This window comes from Armigeres subalbatus, chromosome 2 (assembly GCF_024139115.2).
Source record: "Armigeres subalbatus isolate Guangzhou_Male chromosome 2, GZ_Asu_2, whole genome shotgun sequence".
Lineage (NCBI taxonomy): Eukaryota > Metazoa > Arthropoda > Insecta > Diptera > Culicidae > Armigeres > Armigeres subalbatus.
Window position 1 is genome coordinate 349650620 of NC_085140.1, and position 22268 is coordinate 349672887.

A 22268-nucleotide genomic window follows, 5' to 3' on the forward strand; every position below is an offset into this window, starting at 1 on the left:
AGTCTGAGTATGGACTGCACATGCTGAGGCAGGAGTCGAGGTATCCCATCGACACCTCGAGGCATTGCAGTGGAGTGTTAGAGTGAGCACCTGAAAAAGGGTCACATGGAGCGAATGGTCTTTGGAGAAGCTGCTTCGGCGGCAGGGTAGCAGTGGGTTGTACCCACACACCTACAGTTGTGCACATGTGGTGCATGGGGAGTGTCCCTGCTTCGGCAGGGTAGCGTATGGTCTGCTTCGGCAGTGGTGTGATTGATCTGCTCGTGCTGAGGCAGAGTGTCGTAGCGCAATATCTGTAGGCCCAGGCAGTTACCGCTATTGACACCTCGAGGCATGGCAGCGGAGCGTCCGGGAGAGCATCCAAGTAAGACTCAAATGGAGTGAATGGGGTGCGAGTCAGTCTCGCGTGGGACGAGTGCCTGTGTGAGCGATAATGAGTGAGTACGCTTAGTACTGCCGTCCCCCCAGAAGTAGTACTGCGAGGTAGTTCCTGGGGGAAACGATGGTGGAGCCCAAGGGAGTTTAGTCGGTATTACCGGTATGGTCGAGTCCGACACTCCAGTACACTTCCGTGTGGTAGTTTGGCAACTACAATGCACGTGTACTGGGTTAGTGTGTAAATGCATTCTCCCTTGTAAAAAAAAAAAAAAAAAAAAAAAAAAGATGTTCCTCGTAGTGCTGCTTCCACCTTTCGATCACCACACGTTCGTCCGTCAAGATGCTCCCATCCTTATCCCGGCACATTTCGGCTCGCGGCACGAAGCCTTTGCGGGATGCGTTGAGCTTCTGGTAGAACTTGCGTGTTTCTTGAGAACGGCACAGCTGTTCCATCTCCTCGCACTCCGCTTCTTCCAGGCGGCGTTTCTTCTCCTGACAAAGGCGGGTCTGCTGTCTCCGCTTCCGTCTATAACGTTCCACGTTCTGCCGGGTACCTTGCTGCAGCGCGACCGCCCGCGCTGCGTCCTTCTCCTCCAGAATCTGTCTGCACTCTTCGTCGAACCAATCGTTCCGTCGACTTCGACCCATATACCCGACGTTGTTCTCCGCTGCGTCGTTAATGACTGCTTTGACTGTATTCCAGCAGTCCTCAAGAGGGGCCCCATCGAGCTCACCCTCTTCCGGCAACGCTGCCTCGAGATGCTGCGCGTATGCAGTGGCGACATCAGGTTGCTTCAGTCGCTCTAGGTCGTACCGCGGCGGTCGTCGGTACCGAACATTGTTGATGACGGATAGTTTTGGGCGTAGTTTAACCATCACCAGATAGTGGTCAGAGTCGATGTTAGCGCCACGATATGTCCTGACGTCGATAACGTCGGAGAAGTGCCGTCCATCAATCAGAACGTGGTCGATTTGTGATTCTGTCTGCAGTGGCGATCTCCAGGTGTACCGATACGGGAGGCTGATGCGAATGGCCATATTCTTGGAGGCGGCGAAATCAATTAGTCGTAGGCCGTTTTCGTTCGTCAGCCGGTGAGCGCTGAACTTTCCAATAGTCGGTCTAAACTCCTCCTCTTGGCCAACCTGAGCGTTCAAATCTCCTATGATGATTTTGACGTCGTGGCTTGGGCAGCTGTCGTACTCACGTTCCAGCTGCGCGTAGAATGCGTCCTTATCATCATCAGTGCTTCCGGAGTGTGGGCTATGGACGTTGATTATGCTGAAGTTGAAGAACCGGCCTTTGATCCTCAACCTGCACATTCTCTCGTTGATCGGCCACCACCCGATCACGCGCCTTTGCATGTCGCCCATCACTATGAAAGCTGTTCCCAGCTCGTGTGTGCTGCCGCAGCTCTGGTAGATGGTATGATTACCTCTAAACGTTCGCACCATTGATCCCTTCCAACAAACCTCCTGCAGCGCTACGATGCCGAATCCACGGTCCTTGAGCACATCGGCGAGTATGCGTGTGCTCTCGATGAAGTTGAGAGATTTGCAGTTCCACGAACCGAGTTTCCAATCGCTAGTCCCTTTTCGTCGCAGTGGTCTTCGCCGATGGTTCCGGTCCGTACTCTCTTGTTGATTGTTCTGGAGGCTGGGTAACTGTCCTATTTTGGACCCCTAGAGGAAGTGCATCCCAATATATGCTTATATCCATTGAAATACAGGTTCGATATGGGCGGAAATGACATCATTTCAAAGATGAAAGTCTTATTTATGAAATAGAAATTCGAAATGAGCTTCAGTTATCGATAAGTCAGTGAAATTTACCATTTTCCGAAATGAAAATATTCTTCGTTTTAGATAGTGCAACATATTTTGGACCCCCAAATGTACACATTTTGGACACCCCCAATTTAGTCTCTTCAAAGTCAAATTTCTAACTTACGCTGGTCGATTGAATCGAAGCCAAGTCTTATCTTTCTATTGGCATGCATCAATGATCATCGTTCTGTGATTTTCAGTACATTTTCGTAACGCGACACCATGTCAATGTCACTGTTTTTAAAGTACAAATATTTCATGTAAACTAAAATTTTCGAAGCAATACAATATGCACACAAAAAGATCATTACAAACTGTATTTAATTACGTATTCATTAATACCTTTTCACCCAAATTGGTGCGATAGAGCACATTTGTAAAAAAAATATTAGGGAGTCTTTTTGTATGCGTTACGCAGGTGTGTTATGTATCAATCTATCAAGAAATCTCGTGAATTATTAAATAAAATGTATGATATTTGAAACAAATTCACATTGAAATTGAAAATATAATTATAACAAATGATGTGATATGGAATTATGCCTATTTTTCTGATTTGTTTCAAAGAAACAAATGATATTAATTGAGGAACATATAGAAGCATGTACAAAAAAATCTTCTCAGAAAATCAAAAACGTAAAAATTGAAAGGGGTTTCAAAAATTTCTTCAGTGGAAGCTAGATAGCAAATGTGAGCATGTTTTGAGACACTAATAGATCACTTGTATGCATGTATGTGTGCGTATGTGTGCAAATTCTGAAATTTACTACCATAAAAATCTCGCTCATTTTTAAGGTATTTAACAAGTTTAGTTTTACCAAATTAGGCATCCATAAGGCGAAATATATGTTATTATTGAACGCTATTGAGTTTCGCTCAGATCAATGACTGATTTAGTTAGTTCTGGATTAATTATTATCGAGGTCTCTGGAAATTGCGAGTACAATATATGCAACCAGCGTTACGACAGTTATTGACCATGTCGCAATAGTTATTCAATTCGACGAGCGTCTTATAGACAGGCAGCATGAGGTACAGAACGTTATCATTCGTTGAGTTGTCACTCAACCCATGAGATCCGCCTTTGGGTAGGCAATTATTTTGTCACTTTCATGGTAAATCGCCGTGGGAAGCTGAGTAGTTTTATCTCGTTTTAAATACTGGAGTCTGGAAAAAATTTCCTTATAATTGAGGAAGGGTCAAAATCTCACTGTAGGTGGATTAATCTGGGTTTATACTAAAAGTCTGCTACTTTGATTGGCTATTAAACAATGTTCCGAAAACATTTTTCAGTGGAAGAAATGTTTTTCTTGTAATTCAATATGTATGTTTTCCTGTCCTACAGATATTGGATCCTAATTTTTAGTTTGAAATTTTGGTCCCTTGGTGTAGAAGTGCGTGGATTGTGTCTGTAGAACAAAACATTTTAAAGATAATAATATAAAAGATTTTAATAAGAAGGAATCATCTTTGAAAAAATGCTAGAACAAAAGTTATTTGGCATAGCTAAAATTGTTGGAAAATTAAAAAAAAAGCTTTTGATTGTAAATCAATAGTTAATTGATTGTTTTCAATAGTTTAATTATTAGTACCCAAAATTGATTATATTTGCAGCCTAATGGAACCATAAAGATGTGCCAAACATTGCTTTATGTTGTTGAAACAATTCGACGAAGGATAGAAGGTGCACAATTTTATGGTGGACTACAGATACCATGGGCGGGAGAGGGTTTAAAATCATTCGGATTAAGCTGAACATTTTTTTTTCATGAAATGAATAACAAATCATGCAAATGTACTGCGGCCCGCTTCAATAGTTCAAAATTGCTATGCGGCCCTAGATAGTAAGCATGCTGGGGACCGCTGTTTTATGGAACGTACACACGGTCAAGCAGTTTGACCAACATTGACTCCACCTCTCATTTATTCAAACATCCATCTAGTTTTACCAACAGCGGTACGAACTATCAATTTATTCGACCAACAATATCACACACGAACGACCGAAGCGCCAACTTGAGCACCAACCATCAAAACATTCATGGGGGTTTGTGCAACTTCACTAGAAATGCTCAAACATGTTCGGCGAACCTTGACTCCACCCCGACAACTCAAACCAAAAATCAAACCGTTTTAATTTTTTCCAACCGAGCCGCCAACTGTCAAATGGTTGTTCGAACAACTTCACACACGTTCAAACAAAGCAGCAATCGAAGCGTTTTCTTGGGGGCGGAGTCAATGTTCGTCAAACTGCTTGACTGGTGTGTACGTTGCATTAGAGGGAATTTACAAAACGTAAATTGGTCCTAAATTATTCGAAATTCAAAAAACCTAAAACCAAAAATAGATTCAACAGATTTGAAAAGAAAGAGGATGGATAAAATTTATTATCTGTAGTTAAGCTCAGACATCTAGATATGTGCAATACTTATGCGAAGTAGCAAAAATTCTAGGGGGGGGGAAACTTAAGTCTTGATTTTCGTAAAAATAAATATCATATAAACCCGTCGGAAACAATATCGAACGTATTTGCTTAAGGAATGAAGAAAATCCCTCCAGCCGTTTTCGAGTTATGCGGATACGAACACAGACCATTTCATTTTTATTATATAGAAGATAGAAGATTAACCACTGAGAAAAGTTTTTTAGTTGCCCAACTGAGTGTTCCAGTGCAAGTTTTACGCACAGTATGCTAGCGTCGCTCCAGAATGTTAAGCAAACAAACATTGAAAGTTACATCAAAACTGTAGCTTTTTTGTATTTTTCTATTATTTTTATTACGTAAAACAAAAATACTCCCGTATTCACATAGGATGGTGTAGGGAATATAACAATAACTTTAAATTAGTTGCAATGTACTGTCCAAGACAATATTAGCTGAATCCAATCGTGTCATACATGTAGCACCTAGTAATAAAGTTTTTCATATTTCAAAATGTGTGCGACAAATTATTAGAATGTAAGCAAAACACATTGAATGTCCGTGAACGCGAGATGTTAAGATCCATTATGCTATTCGAGCGAAGAGAGTAACCCTCTGGAGAACTTCAGTGAGTTTGAAGGTAGCCAGTTTTGTGACGAACGTTGCTGAGAACGGGTGTGATGGTGGAGTGACGAAAAAAATGAAAAAAAAGAGAAAAAAAATTCCGTGTAGCACCCTAATTTCGCGCACTTAAGATCTGACAAAGTTAAAACGTTCATTAAAAAACACGTAGTCGCCATTTGGAAACATTTGATACTGCATCACGTAGTAGAAAGATTCTAGGCTTCAAAAAAAAATGTTACTTGCAAATTTTGCTGCTATTAAAAAAAAATTGGGATATAAATCCGAGACCGTTGTATGCTCTTTATTTCGTGCAAGAAAATAGGATAGTTCCTAATTTCGCGCAAAAGTGATCCTAACTTCGCTCACGTTTGGAATTGAATATCGTTATTGGTTTGATGAAATATAATCAATTAACCAGTAGAAGCATGCAGCCATTGTTCAAAATATGCAGATAACGGTATCAGACAGCCGTCAGTGACCCATTTTTTAGTCGAAATGGTATGTGCCTATATTTCGACCCTGGAGCTTTACTCTGATTTTACTTAATGAATTTTAGTTGACACAAGTCATAATTCCTAAAATATCGTTTGCTTCTGAAATATAAACCATATTTTTAGAAAAAAGGCATTGTATGATCAATGTTTAGCTGGTGTATAAAAAAAGTTTCAATTTTCGAGACGTCATGAAAGAAAGTCTTAAATTCCGCTATCTCTTACATAGAACATCTTCAATATGGTTTCAAATATGTGTTTTATACAAGACAACTTCAATATTATATACATTATCCAAAAAGCTGCTATAGTTTTATCTTAAGTTTAGCATCATTTTATACATCGCTCATTTTAGCGTCATTTTACACATCGGCTTTGATAGCTATTGCAGGCACTAATCTATAAGATTTTTCAAGTCAACATTAGTCGATGTCGGTGGTTATCCGCCTGAAAATTAGATAAAAAGCGTATGGGTTCTATTCAGTGTAAAACTGTCCTGTGTATTATATTGCTTTTGTTTCATTATAATGTTGCTAATGAAACTACGCAACAACAATAAACGAAATTAGGCACCATAATTACTCTCATATACCTAATTTCGCGCACAAAGCGAAAGTCTAAATAAACCAAAAATACATAAAACTTTACACTTTTCAATAGTAATGATGAATAAACATATCCAACAGAGCATAATGGATACAAATATTTCCAAAAAGTAGCCAATTTTGTACAGTAAAATCATTTGTTTACTTGAGTCATGTTCTTCGTCGCTGTGCTAAGCACATGCAAATATGGCGGTCGATGGGAGGATCAAATTGAAATAATTTTATTTGGTGTACTAAACCAAGTTTGTTTTTCAAACTTTTTCGTGAAAAACATTCAATAACAATGATATTTTGTAATCCTCCAGATTTTTCAATTTTGACTGGTACCTAAAAATTGAAAAAAATAAATGATTTTATAATGCGCGAAGTTAGGGCGCGCGCGAAATTAGGGCACATCACGGTAAACAAAAAAAAAGTTGAAATTGATTTATTGTTTGTCAGTTTCATTTAATTACATTGTAAAAGAATCCCGACAGATGGTGGTTTTACAAATATTTTTAAGGTACCAATTAATTTTGACTTTTAGTTAGTTGTAGTTGTTTTAGAAATCAAAGTGGGGCGTTTTGGCCATGTGAGGCGCATTATACCGTCTTACCCTAACACGTAATACCGGTAGTCATGAAAAAGCTTGAATGGAAAGGAATACTAATTTTGTTTCAAGTTTGTCAAAAACATTACACACAAAAAACTGGATAAAAAGTCGACTCGATTAATTCAACGTAAAGCTCAATTTGATTAACCCTTGAAAATACATATTTTCCTAAAATAACAGATCAGTTTCAACAGGAAATAAGGAATTCATGCGCAAAACTTACCAAATTAAAAGTAATGCCCAAAACCGGTACAGTCACAATACTGAACACGCTTGATAACCAAATTACACAATTTGGGAATTTTCTTTCGATTGGCTCGAACACTGTATTCCGTGAAAATATAATTTTATTACTGTCTATTTCACACTGTTTTCACAAGACAATGTTTCACAGTCTTCATCCTCACAAATATCGCAGAGTTGCAGCACTTTCCTGAGTATTGTGCAATGGCGAAACGCTCTGAAAGCAAAATAGCGTAAAACATTACCTTCCATTCAAATCACATATAACTAACTTACCATCGTTATAATAGTCGTACACTTTGATGTAAGCTGGTAAATGCAGAGCAATTTTGTATCGACGGTAAGCAGTTACTCGAAAGCAGTCGTACACTGGAGTTAAGTTGACATAATACACTGCAATCGATGTATCTGAGAAACGTCTTTCGATTTTCTATAACAAATAAATGCATTAATAAAATCTTTCGTTTAAAATTCGGTTTATGATTTACTTCAATTCTTCCAGTTTGGTCCATAATCGCATCTGCATCTGCAACTAGCCCACTGGGTAAGAAGATTTCTACTATAGCCATATTTGAAAGCTGATAGGCTTCCTTGGGCTTATATCTTACGCACACGTCCAATTGTTGCACGTGCTCAGTGGTCGTGTTGAGCATATCAATTGTTATATCAAAACTGGGCTTAGCCATTTGTATATTCCAGTAGTACTGGTATGCCACTTGGAAGACACCATTTCCGATGCCCTCGAATTCCAACTTCATTTTTCGAATATTATTGGGAATGTCCACCTCTTGTATGCTCATGGCAGTGTGTCTATCTACGTCGAATGTTATACGGCGATTCGGGTCGTGATATATATTAACGCGATAATTGTTTTTACCTCCGGATGCCTTTGCAGCAAATGTTGCCAGTGCCTTCAGGCCAACAAATGTGTCCTGTGTTCCGGGATAGCCTCCAAGGCCATAACGCTGCCTGTTAAGCCATCGCATGATGGGGGTGGCATCCAATAACCTATCGTCCGCTATGTAAGACAGTAAAGCATATCCAGCGACTTCAACTGCTACTGGCGTTCTGTCCCAGTATCGCTCGGTATCATTAGTATTAAATATTGATACTTCAACTAATTTATCAAGAAAATCTTTGCGCCTCTGATGTTTGGCCAACATCAATCCATAAGTGGCTAATGATAAATCGTATGGGTCATTCATTTGTTCGAGATTGCTTGCCAAATAGTTTGATGTTCTAGTCAACTGAGATCGGTAGCGTTTAAACACTTCATCGTCTCCTGCAAATGCGATCAAAACATAGGCAGTAAGAGCGAAGCTGTTCGATCTAAGACCTCCTTGCATATCGGCATGAAATACTTGTCCCGTTTCAGGGAACCGACCATCTGAGGTTTGTTGTTTCAACAACCAACTAAAAGCATCATCAACATATTCCTTTTTCACATCAATATACTTGGCTGCAATTTTCAGCGATTTTGCCACAAAAGCCGTTAAAAATGTACTGCCTTTATGAGATTCTCCCCAAACACTGAAGGCACCATCCTTGCGCCTATACCGGAGCTGATTCTGATATCCACTGCTAAGGAAATCGATCGCTTTACCTCTGATATTTTCAGCCACCGTATTGGTTTCAGTAAGATAGTCCAGCACGACGATATTGGGCACAAAATGGAGCATATTCTGTTCTCCGCAACCAGACGGTTTCCGGATCAAACCGTCAAGATTATCAATGGCTTTTCCCAGAATATCAGCTGGAAATATAGAAAAGAAAGAAAAAAAACTATTAGCAAAACATGATGGGAATTTTTAAGTGCATATGTAAAAATATTATAACGCATAGAACTTGTTTGTCGCATATGAGCCGAACACTTGAAGCAGCCAGTTACCCAACCGCAATCCCTCTCTTACTAAATTATTATAAGATTATATTAAGTGTACTACATATCACAATGATTGCGACAGGATAATTATGACGATGAATTACATCCCCGCAGCTTCGATGTCGTAGCGCTGCAGGAAATCTGCTGGGCAGGACAGAAAGTGTGGAAAAGCAGGCATCAAGCGGCTACCTTCTACCAAAGCTGTGGCACCACCAACGAGCTGGGAACCGGCTTCATAGTGCTGGGAAAGATGCGCCAACGCGTGATTGGGTGGCAGCCAATCAACGCGAGAATATCCACAAGGCCACACGGAAAACCAAATCGACCACGTTCTAATCGACGGTAAATTCTTCTCCGACATCACGAACGTATGCACTTACCGCTGTGCGAATGTTGAATCCGACCACTACCTCGTTGCAGTATGTCTGCGCTCAAAACTCTCGACGGTGATCAACACGCGTCGGAGGCGTCCGCCGCGGCTAAACATTGGGCGGCTACAAGACGGTAGACTAGCCCAAGACAACGCGCAGCAGCTGGAAGGAGCACTCCCAACGGAAGCAGCTAGGCGCAGCATCTCTTGAAGATGGCTGGAGAGATATTCGATCCGCCATTGGAAGCACCGCAACCGCTGCACTAGGCACGGTGGCTCCGGATCAGAGAAACGACTGGTATGACGGCGAATGTGAGCAGTTAGTTGAGGAGAAGAATGCAGCATGGGCGAGATTTCTGCAACACCGCACGAGGGCGAACGAGGCGCGATACAAACGGGCGCGGAACAGACAAAACTCGATTTTCTGGAGGAAAAAGCGCCAGCAGGAAGATCGAGACCGTGAAGAGATAGAGGAACTGTACCGCGCTAATAACGCACGAAAGTTCTATGAGAAGTTGAACCGTTCACGTAAGGGACACGTGCCACAGCCCGACTTGTGTAAGGACATAAGCGGGAACCTTCTTACAAACGAGCGTGAGGTGATCCAAAGGTGGCGGTAGCACTACGAAGAGCACCTGAATGGCGATATGGCAGACAACGGTGGCGGTATGGTAATGGACCTAGGAGCACGCGCGCAGGACATGCGACTTCCGGCTCCGAATCTCCAGGAAATCGAGGAGGAGATCGACCGGCTGAAAAACAACAAAGTCCCTGAAGTTGACCAACTACCAGGAGAGCTGTTTAAACACGGTGGTGAGGCACTGGCTAGAGCGCTGCACTGGGTGATTACCAAGGTTTGGGAGGATGAGGTTCTGCCGCAGGAGTGGATGGAAGGTGTCGTGTGTCCCATCTACAAAAATGGCGATAAGCTGGATTGTAGCAACTACCGCGCAATCACATTGCTGAACGCCGCCTACAAGATACACTCCCAAATTTTATGCCACCGACTACCACCAATTGCAAGAGAGTTCGTGGGGCAGTACCAGGCGGGATTTATGGGTGAACGCTCTACCACGGACCAGGTGTTCGCCATACGTCCGGTATTGCAGAAATGCCGCGAATACAACGTGCCCACACATCATCTATTTATCGACTTCAAAGCCGCATATGATACAATCGATCGGGACCAGCTATGGCAGCTAATGCACGAAAACAGATTTCCGGACAAACTGATACGGTTGATCAAGGCGACGATGGATCGGGTGATGTGCGTAGTTCGAGTTTCAGGGGCATTCTCGAGTCCCTTCAAAACGCGTAGAGGGTTACGGCAAGGTGATGGTCTCTCGTGTCTGCTATTCAATATCGCTTTGGAGGGAGCAATACGAAGAGCAGGGATTGACACGAGTGGTACGATTTTCACGAAGTCCGTCCAGTTATTTGGTTTCGCCGACGACATTGACATCATGGCACGTAACTTTGAGAGGATGGAGGAAGCCTACATCAGACTGAAAAGCGAAGCTAATCGGATTGGACTAGTCATCAACACGTCGAAGACGAAGTACATGATAGGAAGAGGCTCAATAGAGGTCAATGTAAGCCACCCACCACGAGTTTCTATCGGTGGTGACGAAATCGAGGTGGTTGAAGAATTCGTGTACTTGGGCTCACTGGTGATCGCCGATAACGATACCAGCAGAGAAATTCGGAGGCGCATAGTGGCTGGAAATCGTACGTACTTTGGACTCCGTAAGACGCTTCGATCGAATAGAGTTCGCCGCCGTACCAAACTGACTATGTACAAAACGCTTATAAGACTGGTAGTTCCCTACGGACCCGAGACCTGGACGATGATCGTGGAGGACCAACGCGCACTGGGAGTTTTTGAAAGGAAAGTGTTGCGTACCATCTATGGGGTCTTCCACGAAAGGCTGAATCACATAAGGCTGAAAACTCGTAAGGCTGAACACGAAAGGCTGAAAAGTAAAAATCTCACATAAGGCTGAAATAACAAAAGGCTGAAACTCGAAAGGCTGAAAAATCGTGAGAAACCAATATTAGTGGAAGAATTCACATTTGACGTTAAAAGGGGCACAAACTAAAATGATCCGCAACCTTTTTGAGACTTCTTGTTGTCTTTCAAATTTTTATACGGAATTCTTATTTTGTGGTCTATACAGCTCATAAAGTTTTGAGGTACTGTCGTCGGGGGTGAGAATGGGTCACTGAATGAATGCTTGTAGAATGCATTGAATGTATCTGAGGGCAAGAAGACTAAAATATGAGAGACCTTTTTGAACGATTTTTCTCTACGACCTCCAGACTGCCGGTGAGGGCGATGACCCATTGTCACTCCCGATGGCGGATAGAACATCCTTCCTTCTTCCTTGTTTCTTATTGCTTCATCATTATTTCTTCTCTCATCTTTATCTTACTTTTTCCTTCTTCCTTCTTCTAATGTTCTTTCTTCAATCTTTCATCTTTTTTCCTTCTCCCTTCTTCCGTCTTCATTCTCTCTTCTTCCTTCTTCTTTCCTCCTTCCTTTGTCTCTGTAAATTTTTATTCTTTATACTTTATTCTTTATACTTTATTCTTTATTTTTTATTCTTTATTCTTTTTTTATTCTCTATTCTTTATTTTTTATTCTTTATTCTTTATTCTTTATTCTTCATTCTTCATTCTTTATTCTTTATTCTTTCTTCCTTATTATTATTATTTTTTATTCTGTATTTTTTATTTTTTATTCTTCATTCTTTATTCTTTATTCTTTATTTATTCTTTATTCTTTATTCTCTATTATTTATTCTTTATCATTTATTCTCTATTCTTTATTCTTTATTCTTTATTCTTTATTCTTTATTCTTTATTCTTTATTCTTTATTCTTTATTCTTTATTCTTTATTCTTTATTCTTTATTCTTTATTCTTTATTTTTTATTCTTCTTTATTCATTATTCTTTATTCTTTATTTTTTATTCTTCTTTATTCATTATTCTCTATTCTTTATCAATTATTCACTATCCAACCACTCAACATAGTTGGTACAACATATCGTATGGTTGGGATTCATTTCATCCCATCAATTTCAGCCTTTCGATACGTTTCAGCCTTCTGATACTTTCAGCCTTTTGAGACTTTCAGCCTTTCAAGATTTCAGCCTTTTGAGTTCAGCCTTATGAGCATTCAGCCTTATGTGTTTCAGCCTTCCGTAGGACACCCCATCTATGGTGGGGTGCAGATGGTGGACGGTACGTGGAGGAGGCGAATGAACCACGAGTTGCATCAGCTGTTGGGAGAATCATCCATCGTTCACACCGCGAAAATCGGAAGACTGCGGTGGGCCGGGCACGTAGCCAGAATATCGGACAGTAATCCGTTGAAAATGGTTCTCGACAACGATCCGACGGGAACAACAAGGTGCACAGCAGGCAAGGTGGATCGATCAGGTGGATGACGATCAGGATTTGCGGACCCTCCGCAGACTGCGTGGTTGGCGAAGTGCAGCCATGGACCGAACTGAATGGAGAAGACTTTTATGTATTGCACAGGCCACTCCGGCCTTAGTCTGATAATAAAATAAAATATCACAATGAATCGTGGCTTCGTAAAGTGTTATACTCTCCTGATCAGGGATTGAATCCTAAAGAGAATGAGCAAGTCTCTCACTTATCATCTCTGTACAGTGTGTAGCTATTTTTGTGGCTGTGTAACTGTCGCTCATCTAGGTGTTGTTCTGCATTAGGTCCGTTTTGTGTGAAGCAAACATATCTCTGTGTTATTGATTTTAAGCGTGTATACATATACGATATGTAGCATCCCGCGAGAGACTTTCGAATGTTGTCATGATAGAGACACCCCATGATAAATTTCTTTTAGATAGCTCCAAAGGCGGAGAGCATTGACTCTGATGATGCATTTCAACTTGTTCTACATAGCTGTGCAGTAATCAACACGAAATGAGTGAAAACAAAGCGAGAATCACCATTTTTCTGTGGGGCTGCCTATCCGATTCTGTTTTTTGCACTTGTATACAAGTTTGATAAATTTGTTATCATAACCGGAGGAAGCTGAATAGCGTGTTTCGTCTAATGGCCATTCGAGTCGCGACTGTCGCGAGTGCGTACCGAACTATTTCGTCGGAGGCAGTTTGCGTTATCGCAGGGATGATTCCAGTCTGCATAGCCCTAGCAGAGGACATCGAGTGCTACCAACGGAGGGATACCAGAACTGTGAGGAAGTCGATGAGACTGGACTCTATGGTGAAGTGGCAGCAGGAGTGGGACAATGCGAATAAAAGAAGGTGGACCCATCGGCTCATCCCCAATCTGTCGACATGGGTGAACAGGGAGCATGGAGAGGTGAACTTTTACCTTACACAGTTCTTGTCCGGACAAGGTTGTTTCCGCCAATATTTGCACCGGGTGTGGCCATGCGTCATCGCCATTCTGCTTGGCGTGCACCAACGTAGATGAGACATCAGAGCACGTGGTACTCGACTGCCCGAGGTTTGCGGAGGCACGTAGGAGAATGCCTGCCATAAGGGTGACCAACATTGCAGAGTGAATGTCGCGATGAAGGTACGTGGAATGCGGTAACCAGAGTCGTGACACAAATAATGTCAGAGCTGCAACGTCGATGGAGAAGGGACCAGCAAGTAAGCGTCGGTTTGGAGCAAAATCCAGCACAGTGAGCAGTGTTTGGTCTCGAGTCGTCAGGGCGCCAGCGAACCGGAAGTCTTCTGCCAACCGGAATCGTCGGACCGACCTCGGCACTCGAACCGCCAACCTGCCGAAGAAAGAAGAAGGAAGTGCCTCGGGTATGTAGGGCACCGCCAGTGCGGACGTCATCCACCACCGGAACTGTCGGACCACACGCAAAAAAAGCGTTCATGAATTCGTGAACTAACGAGTTCACGGTGTATTTTTCGTGAATAACAGCCACGGATTCGGGAACAAAGTCACTTTTTCTGGAACGTTCTGGAAAACGTGACTGGTGTTCCCGAATCCATGAATTAAATCACGATGTATTTTTGCTGGTTCACGAATTCAGGAACGCTTTTTTTGCGTGCACCTCTGCAACCCGAAGACGAAGACGGCGCAATGCGCGAAAGCGTCCCCTGCGATAGCCGCCGGTAGTCGGGGCACCATCAGTGCTTAAGTTTCCTTCACCGGAACTGGTGGACCACCCTCGACGCCGGGGGAAGTCAGGAGAATTCGAGTGAGGAAGTTTGTGGCACAACCGCCGAGGGATCGAGACAACGTAGCAGCGGATCTCAGCAAGCCAGTCGGCGCACTAGCCTAAGCTAGGGGCCGGAATTTTAGAAGATGTGCATGAGCACAGTCCCCCCCCGAAGTAGTCGCAGCATCCAGTGGTCCCGGTGGGATCGAGGCAAGGAGGATAAAAGACCCGGTTTATCCGGGAGGCACATTTTTAGCAGGTCGGGACGAGCCCATCCCTGTTCGCCTTCGAGCACGGTGTGGATGCTCGAGGTGTCTGTCGCGCAGATTTTGATGGCCTTTAACACTTGTAAAAACACACACACACACACACACACACACACACACACACACACACACACACACACACACACACACACACACACACACACACACACACACACACACACACACACACACACACACACGGGGCAGCAGAGACGCCCACCGCAGCCGTTCGGCTACAGAAAGGTCCGGCATGGACGCAGGTAGAATTGGTTCGCCTATCTGCAGCGGCCGCCTCCAAGGTAGTCAAGTTAGGGAGCGTCAAGGTGGGATGGTCGGTGTGCCCTGTGGGCATATACAAGCAACCCGAAGTTTGCTTCAAGTCCCTGGAACCGGGGCACAAGAAATGGGACTGCATAGGCCCTGACAGAAGCAAGCTCTGCCGACGCTGCGGATTGGAGGGACATAAGGCACAATGCTGCACGAACTCTCCCAATTGTTTGATTTGTTCCAGCAAAGCTGTGAACAGCAAGCACCCCATGAAGGGCTCGAAGTGCCCGGCGTTTAAGCGTGCTGCAAAACCACAGTGCAGGTAAGATGGACACATAGGTTCCCCCAACCGGCGGTTATTAGATTTTCCAACAATTCTGTATAAGAATCTACCAAAACCTGTATGAGAACTGGGCATATGCGAAATTGCTAGATTCTTATACAAATATTGTAACAATGTTGTAAGCTTTTCTTATATTGTTTGTATAAGAAGCTAACAATTTCGCATGACGCATATGCCCAGTTCTTATACAGGTTTTGGTAGATTCTTATACAGAATTGTTAGAAAATCTAACAACCGCCGGTTGAGTGTTGATACCGGAGATAGGCACGTGGGTTAAGATACTCCATGGGGAAATCACTTTCCACCTGACCCAGGTCCTTACAGGCATGGTTGCATGGTTGATAGTATCTACACCGGTTCGGACACTCGGCCTCGCCCGAGTGTCCAGTGTGCGCAGGTTTACATAGAGGAAACGGAGGAACACGTGTTGTTCGTGTGCTCACGTTTTCGCACAATGCGTGACCACATGCTTGCCACATGTGGTCTGGACACTACCCCGGACAACCTAGTCCGGAGGATGTGTAAAGATGAAGTTGGTTAGAACTCCGTTTTATCGGCTATCGTCCAAATCGTCTCGGAGCTACACAGAAGGTGGCGCGTGGACTCGAGGAATGGCTAGTTCAGGCGTAAATAAGAGGTGGTCCAAGGGTTCGGAGTCGGCTTCATGGGTCATACCGGTGCCCTGTGGTCGAACTCGATCCTTTTATCGAACAAGTGGCCGCGCGAAGAACAACATGGTATCGTCGCTTTCGCGGCGTCGGTCAAGGCTGGGGCAGGCTTAGGCACCGCGTCGGCAAGTCCCTCTGTGTGTTATCGAATAGGCCCTATAACAGAGAGGTCAATTTGGGGTGCACGCGGCATCATCATTCTTGATACCAGCCGTGCAGAGGGAAGCAGGCGCGAAGTCGACCCTCTCCACCTTCCGAGGACATAGGGCGTGGGAAGGCCAACTGGAAAGCCGGCAATGCGCTGGCACGATACCATGGTGTTCTTCTAAAAAAGCGAGTCACGATGTTCGGTGCTGCAAGGACACGCAGCTAACCTAGAGGATGCGTTGTGCACTGGCCCCCCTTTGAAACATTACTTTCTGGTTGTACCGAAGGGACTATGGGCTTGGCGGCAATGGAAACACTTTAGCAGGTCGGGGATGTAGTCCTGCCTCCCTCGTTTGCTGTTGGAGGTGGTCCTCAACACCGCACTTCCTAGACAACCCTGGATGTCTGACACACAGACACATACAGAAATCACCTTAATTCGTCGAGCTGAATCGATTGGTATATAACACTATGGGTCTCCGACCCTTCTATCAAAAGTTCGGTTTTGGAGTAATCCTATAGCCTTTACGTATACTTAGTATACGCAAAAGGCAAAAACATTTATAGATAGGTAGCTTAAATAAAGATAATCAAATCCAAATCTTGAACAGAGATTTCTTTGGAAAGCATTTCTATTCATTGATATCTTTATATATACCGTCATTGGGGATGAAAATGAATCAAATGGGGGTGAAAATTATTCTACTGTTTCAACTGCTCAGAACGCTTGTAGAATAAATTAAATCTGAGGACAACAAAACTGTAATTTAAGAAGCCTTTTAAACGTTTTGTTATTTGACCTCCAGACGGTATATACCGCATATGCGTCCCTCGATAACGCCATCGTTATGAAATTTCTTGATAACGTTTGATACTGTTTTTTTTTCTTATATTTCCAGGATTCAAGAAAATTTTATGCCTTCAAGAAAAAGTTTTTTTTAATTACTCAGAGGGGAATTTGCCTCTGTCCAAATTAAAACTAAAATGAATAAATAAACAAAATCAATATATTAAACAAGAATACTAGTCAACTTGCTAATCATAATTGGGCATAAAAACCTGGGGTTTAAAATAAACAAACACCTAACAATATAAAACACAACTATACTTACGGTCCAACGTGAACTTTATATTAGCGGATCCTTCATCGATTGTTTTAGGGATGTCCAACTTGAACTCGAACGACTGCTTCTTGAATGTGGGCAGCTGGACGAATCTGGCTTCATTTTTCTCATAAAGATAACTTTCCGGAGTAACTCGCAGCATATGTTCCAATGCATCCGTTTTAAGTTCGTTTATTGCCTGAAATTTGATTGCAATCTGTCCCAACTTTTTCGCCTTAATCAAAAACGAAACAGGCTTTCCATTATTGTTCGTGGTAATTACTGCCTTAGTGCGTTTTGTACCTGAAAGTGGATTTATAAAAAACAAATTTACCAAACGAATGACTTTACAGCATACTTACTATCATTGGATGCCTTCTCCACGAACTCAATTTCATCCTGCTTGTTGAACAGCGATACATCGGTTGTGATGTCGTGTCCAATAAAATTGAAAACTGTTACCTGGATCAGTGCCACCTCACCACGCTTGATCGAATACGGGAGATTGGCAACCATATAGAACGGCTTAGTTACAATAAAATTCACAGGTTGACTGGTTACTCCAAGACCCAGAGTTGGGCTTAAGGCAAATCCGGACACATAGTATGTAGTAATCGTATCTGGAATGGTGTCTTCAATCACTTTAACGCCATTTCTACCATCCATAGTGAATCCTCTCCATAACCACGATTCCATGAATTGCGTGCGAATCTCAATGGCTGGCTTCTTAGTTTTCTTGGTCATTGAATTTCCGAAACGAGCATTTTGCGAACGGGCCACAGCTGTTGCAGATTGAATTAAATGTCATATAGTTTGATATATACATTTTCATACAAAATACTCACGAGTGTCAACCGTGGCAGTAGACCTCAGAAACAATCCATATTTCTATTGAATGTAGTGTAAATACAATTGTAGTAATACTATTACTCATAGCATTATAGTACTAAATTTACTCACATGGAACAGGTCGAATTCGGCATCATTTGTAGCACCATACAGGGACAGTTCGTTCAGCACGTCATCCCTATTGAAATCGTGACGAGTATTTCGTACCAGGAGTACGCTCTGATCGATTCCACTGAAGGCAACGTACGAATCATTCGCAGCATATACATCGATATAGACGTTTTGTCCAGGGAAATATTCGTTATCATCCAGATCGAAATGAAACTGCAACGAATATTAGCACTGAGTATATTTGAGCTTGTTTAAATGCTTTCAAACTCACATTGTTATTGAACGTATCAAACTTCAGCTCAATGTCATCGAAGATAAGGTACTCCTATTTGTATAAAACACCAAAACTCTTGATTCCGGTGACATTTCCGGCGTCATTTTCAAACGTAGCGTGCTTTTCTTTTTATTCGAAACGGGCACATTCGATGATTTGACAATGTTCCTCTAGCAACCACGACATAAGAAAAATGTGTCATCTTTTCCGTGCAAGTAATATCCAAGAGAATATCCTTACCAACTGCAACTCTATAAAGCATTAGCAATTTTTATGATCAGCGATGTAAAACAATTGTAAACCGTTTTAAAACTCACTTGTACTTCGAATTCAGATTAACCTTGATGTACTGCTTGCTTATAGATACAAAACCGTGTATCGGATTATGAATTGAATCGTATTCTTGGGAGTCATATGTAGCCTGCAAAAATAGTACCGTTTAAAGATCTTTTGGAAACAAGCGTTCGTTTGTGTGGAACGATTATTATTGGAACAGTTTTCTAACATCGACGAATAAGCGGAAGCTCTCCACATAAACGAGTGCCAAATTTTGGGCTAATTTCTATGCTTCAAATAAGGACAATATCTACTTGATCAGCACCCTTTCTTAAAGAAACTACTGGATTTTGTATACATCGCTTGAAACCTACGGATGTTTCTACCATGTTTTGAACACTAAATAAGTTGGCCTTTATGAATGAGTAATGAATGCTGCGGTTGACGGAAGAAGGGATCTGCACAACAGATCTTCTCCCCGTGTGCATGAAAATAAACATAGAATAAAAAAACAATATCCTGCCAACCAAAATCCTTACATACCGTAACCATAAGCTCATTGGCATCCTTATGAGGATTCAAAGTAAATTGACCTTCTCCTTTCTCATCTAGATCAACAGTTATACGTTCAGTAATACTGTCGGAGGTTAAACTGAACTCGGTATTAAGAACAATTGAAGCCAGATTGCTTTCTTTTGGGGGAGAACGTCCGAGATGATCCTTCACACTTATTTTCACATCATATGGGACTCCTGGTCGAAACGATGGGTCAGATGGCAGTAAGGTTACAATGTAAGGTTGACGATAAATCGGAATGAACTCCGTAACATTCACAGTGCGATCTAGAAAATATGAAAGTGATTAATATAATTATTTGCCTCAATAAGTATGACTAGACTCACTCGAAAAAGCCTCCATAATCTCAACATTGACAGTAACGTCAGCATATTGCGCATCACCATCCACATCCACTTCGTTGAGAAGCTCAAAATCAAGGTTAGCTGTTCCAGTGATGCTGCCAGTTTTTACAAAATCAGGCTTCCTTTTGGTGTGATCCAGGAACAGTTCAACTTTGTAGTTACCATCGACGGATTTGGCAAACGTGTAATATGTCTCTATTGCGAGAGACACCTTCTTGTGCTCCGTCAAAAGGACATCAGATGGCTTAACCTTTACGAAGAACTTTGGTAGTACATATTCCTTAACTTCTATTTGTTTAGTTACGACGATCTACATTCAAACGGGATTCAAACGGGATTATGAAATGCTTTCATAGAATCGTCTATCTCAACAGACACACTTACATCTTCAGATGCTGTCACAGTCAATGTCCAATTGCCCAGGGCTGGTGAGGAAGCCAGCTGCACGCGCGACTCAAACACCCCTTTGTTCAACCTGGCGAATGGCCATTTTCTGATCGAATTTTCCTGAGAATCGTCAAGTGCTATGCTAACAGTTCGAATACTAGTGACCGGTCTAGTGTCAGCATCAACCACGACCACGCGATAACGCACCACATCTCCTGGCGTATATACCGGTTTGTCCGTTTGAATGAACACCGACATTGTTTTGGGTTCGAATATAAGTTCCACGCGATGGTCAAAACTGAATGCCCGATCTAGGCTTTGAACGTGCAATTGGTATTCGCTGTTAATGATATTTCCACCTGTAATTCAAAAACGTTACTTATCCACTAATTCCACGAAATAATTTGACGATGGCTTACAATGAAGTCTACTTGATTAACCGTCTTTCTATTAACGATAGGCGATTTAGATTGCCGGAAATTGACGGGATCATTCTGATCCTCGAGGGTTGCCATCAACCGTATATTTTTATCGAGAGAATTGCTGAACGCCACCGAAAACTTACTAGATGGTCGTATTGTTTTGGGTCCAATTAGTGATAATCTGCAACAACAAAAAAACCCAGATTAATCCACCTAGCGGTGATGATGCCTTTCTCGTACGATAAAAAAATAGTATTTTGGGCGAGATTTTGGGCATTACTTCTGTGTGCATCTCTGTGCATTAAAAGTGAGCTAGACTTTTTCTCGCGTTTTTTTTATGAGAAAAAGTATTTTGGGCATTACTCAGATCGGATCGCAGCAATTGACGTGCGCGGTTGGTTCCAATAGTTTTTCCTGTCACGAAATTTATAGTTTTCTTGAATTTTCAAAAATAAAAAATCGAACAATGGCACACTTACAGTTCGGTTAAGAAGAAAATTGAATGAATTTTATGAGAATCGTGCGTTAGAGTAAAGAACTTTTACTACTTAAAACAGGCTCCGTTTGGCCAGATACCGCCAGACGGTTGTGCGTTTCAGAAGATTTTGCCCAGGAGGGGTCCAAATGGCGGACCGCTAGTGGGAAAGTGTTTTGAGTGCTTGAATGAAGGAAAAGTGAAAATTGTTGCGAAGATTTTGTAGTGAGCCGCGATGGAGGATGAATTCGAAAAATTTCTGCTCGCGTCATTTTTCCTTACTATATTTAATTCTGGAGTTTAAATTCAACTTTGACTGAAACAGAATGTCAAAAGGGATGTGTTTATAAGGCCGCGACAGTTATTCTTCAAGCATAAAGTCTCTGGTTCCTGGATTTGGTCTTATTTGGTGAGATTGTTTCAAACTGTTTCTTATAAATTGTATTAGGGGAAAAGACGGCTTTGGCAGGTTTTGTTCTATTATTGGCAGGGGGTTTTTGTCGACTGAATTTTATGAAATTTGGCCACAATATTCTTTGATATGCAAAGAATGATTAGGCCAAATTTGAGCATAATCAGTCATAAAAAAAACCCTGATAGAACAAAACCTGCCAAAGCCGTCATTCCCCCTAGTTATATTCCACCTCATATTTTCGCTTATTTATTGTCTATCCGGATAAAAATTAGACCGCTTTTTATACCGAAGTTGGATTTTTCTCCAGATACAGGCAACTTTTCCAACTTCGGAAATAGTGCGCTAGATTCGCCTAAAGATGCGCTAAACAACGCATCAATTAGTTTGACAGATAAAAGAAGAAAGTTTGGTTCGGAAGTCCCGACTTCCGAATTCTAAGTTGGTGCTACGCCGACAATATAACGTTTTCATATCCGTTAAATTTCATTTATAACTATCACTCGTTATCTCTATCTCATCGGATAAATTTTCTATATGGCGACTTCACTGGGTCGACTCGATAACCATTGTACCTATTATGTTAGCTATATTAATAAGTTTAATCTATTCAACATATTCAACAATTCATTATAGACGTATTCATATTTATCTAATACACTATATTCTCTGCACACAATCAACCATTTAACTTTATTGTATTCATTTTTTATATTGCTTCTACTAATTTAACTATATATTTA

The 22268-nt window shown here is 41.9% G+C and overlaps 2 protein-coding genes across 2 annotated transcripts in view; both read right to left on the reverse strand.

Moving 5' to 3' along the window:
- Window positions 1-22268, reverse strand: part of LOC134212916 (chondroitin sulfate proteoglycan 4) — a 212408-nt gene that overhangs the window by 100213 nt on the left and 89927 nt on the right. The gene's annotated exons all lie outside the window — the stretch shown is intronic.
- Window positions 7277-22268, reverse strand: part of LOC134212914 (thioester-containing protein 1 allele S3-like) — a 31134-nt gene continuing 16142 nt past the window's right edge. Inside the window, 16 exon segments of the mRNA XM_062691245.1 lie at window positions 7277-7364; window positions 7367-7396; window positions 7456-7609; window positions 7668-8932; window positions 17409-17702; window positions 17762-18181; window positions 18245-18287; window positions 18360-18572; window positions 18631-18686; window positions 18689-18802; window positions 18805-18884; window positions 18951-19054; window positions 19453-19751; window positions 19812-20139; window positions 20214-20575; window positions 20626-20819. Of these exon segments, the coding sequence (XP_062547229.1) occupies window positions 7294-7364; window positions 7367-7396; window positions 7456-7609; window positions 7668-8932; window positions 17409-17702; window positions 17762-18181; window positions 18245-18287; window positions 18360-18572; window positions 18631-18686; window positions 18689-18802; window positions 18805-18884; window positions 18951-19054; window positions 19453-19751; window positions 19812-20139; window positions 20214-20575; window positions 20626-20819 (4027 nt within the window). The 3' untranslated portion in view covers window positions 7277-7293.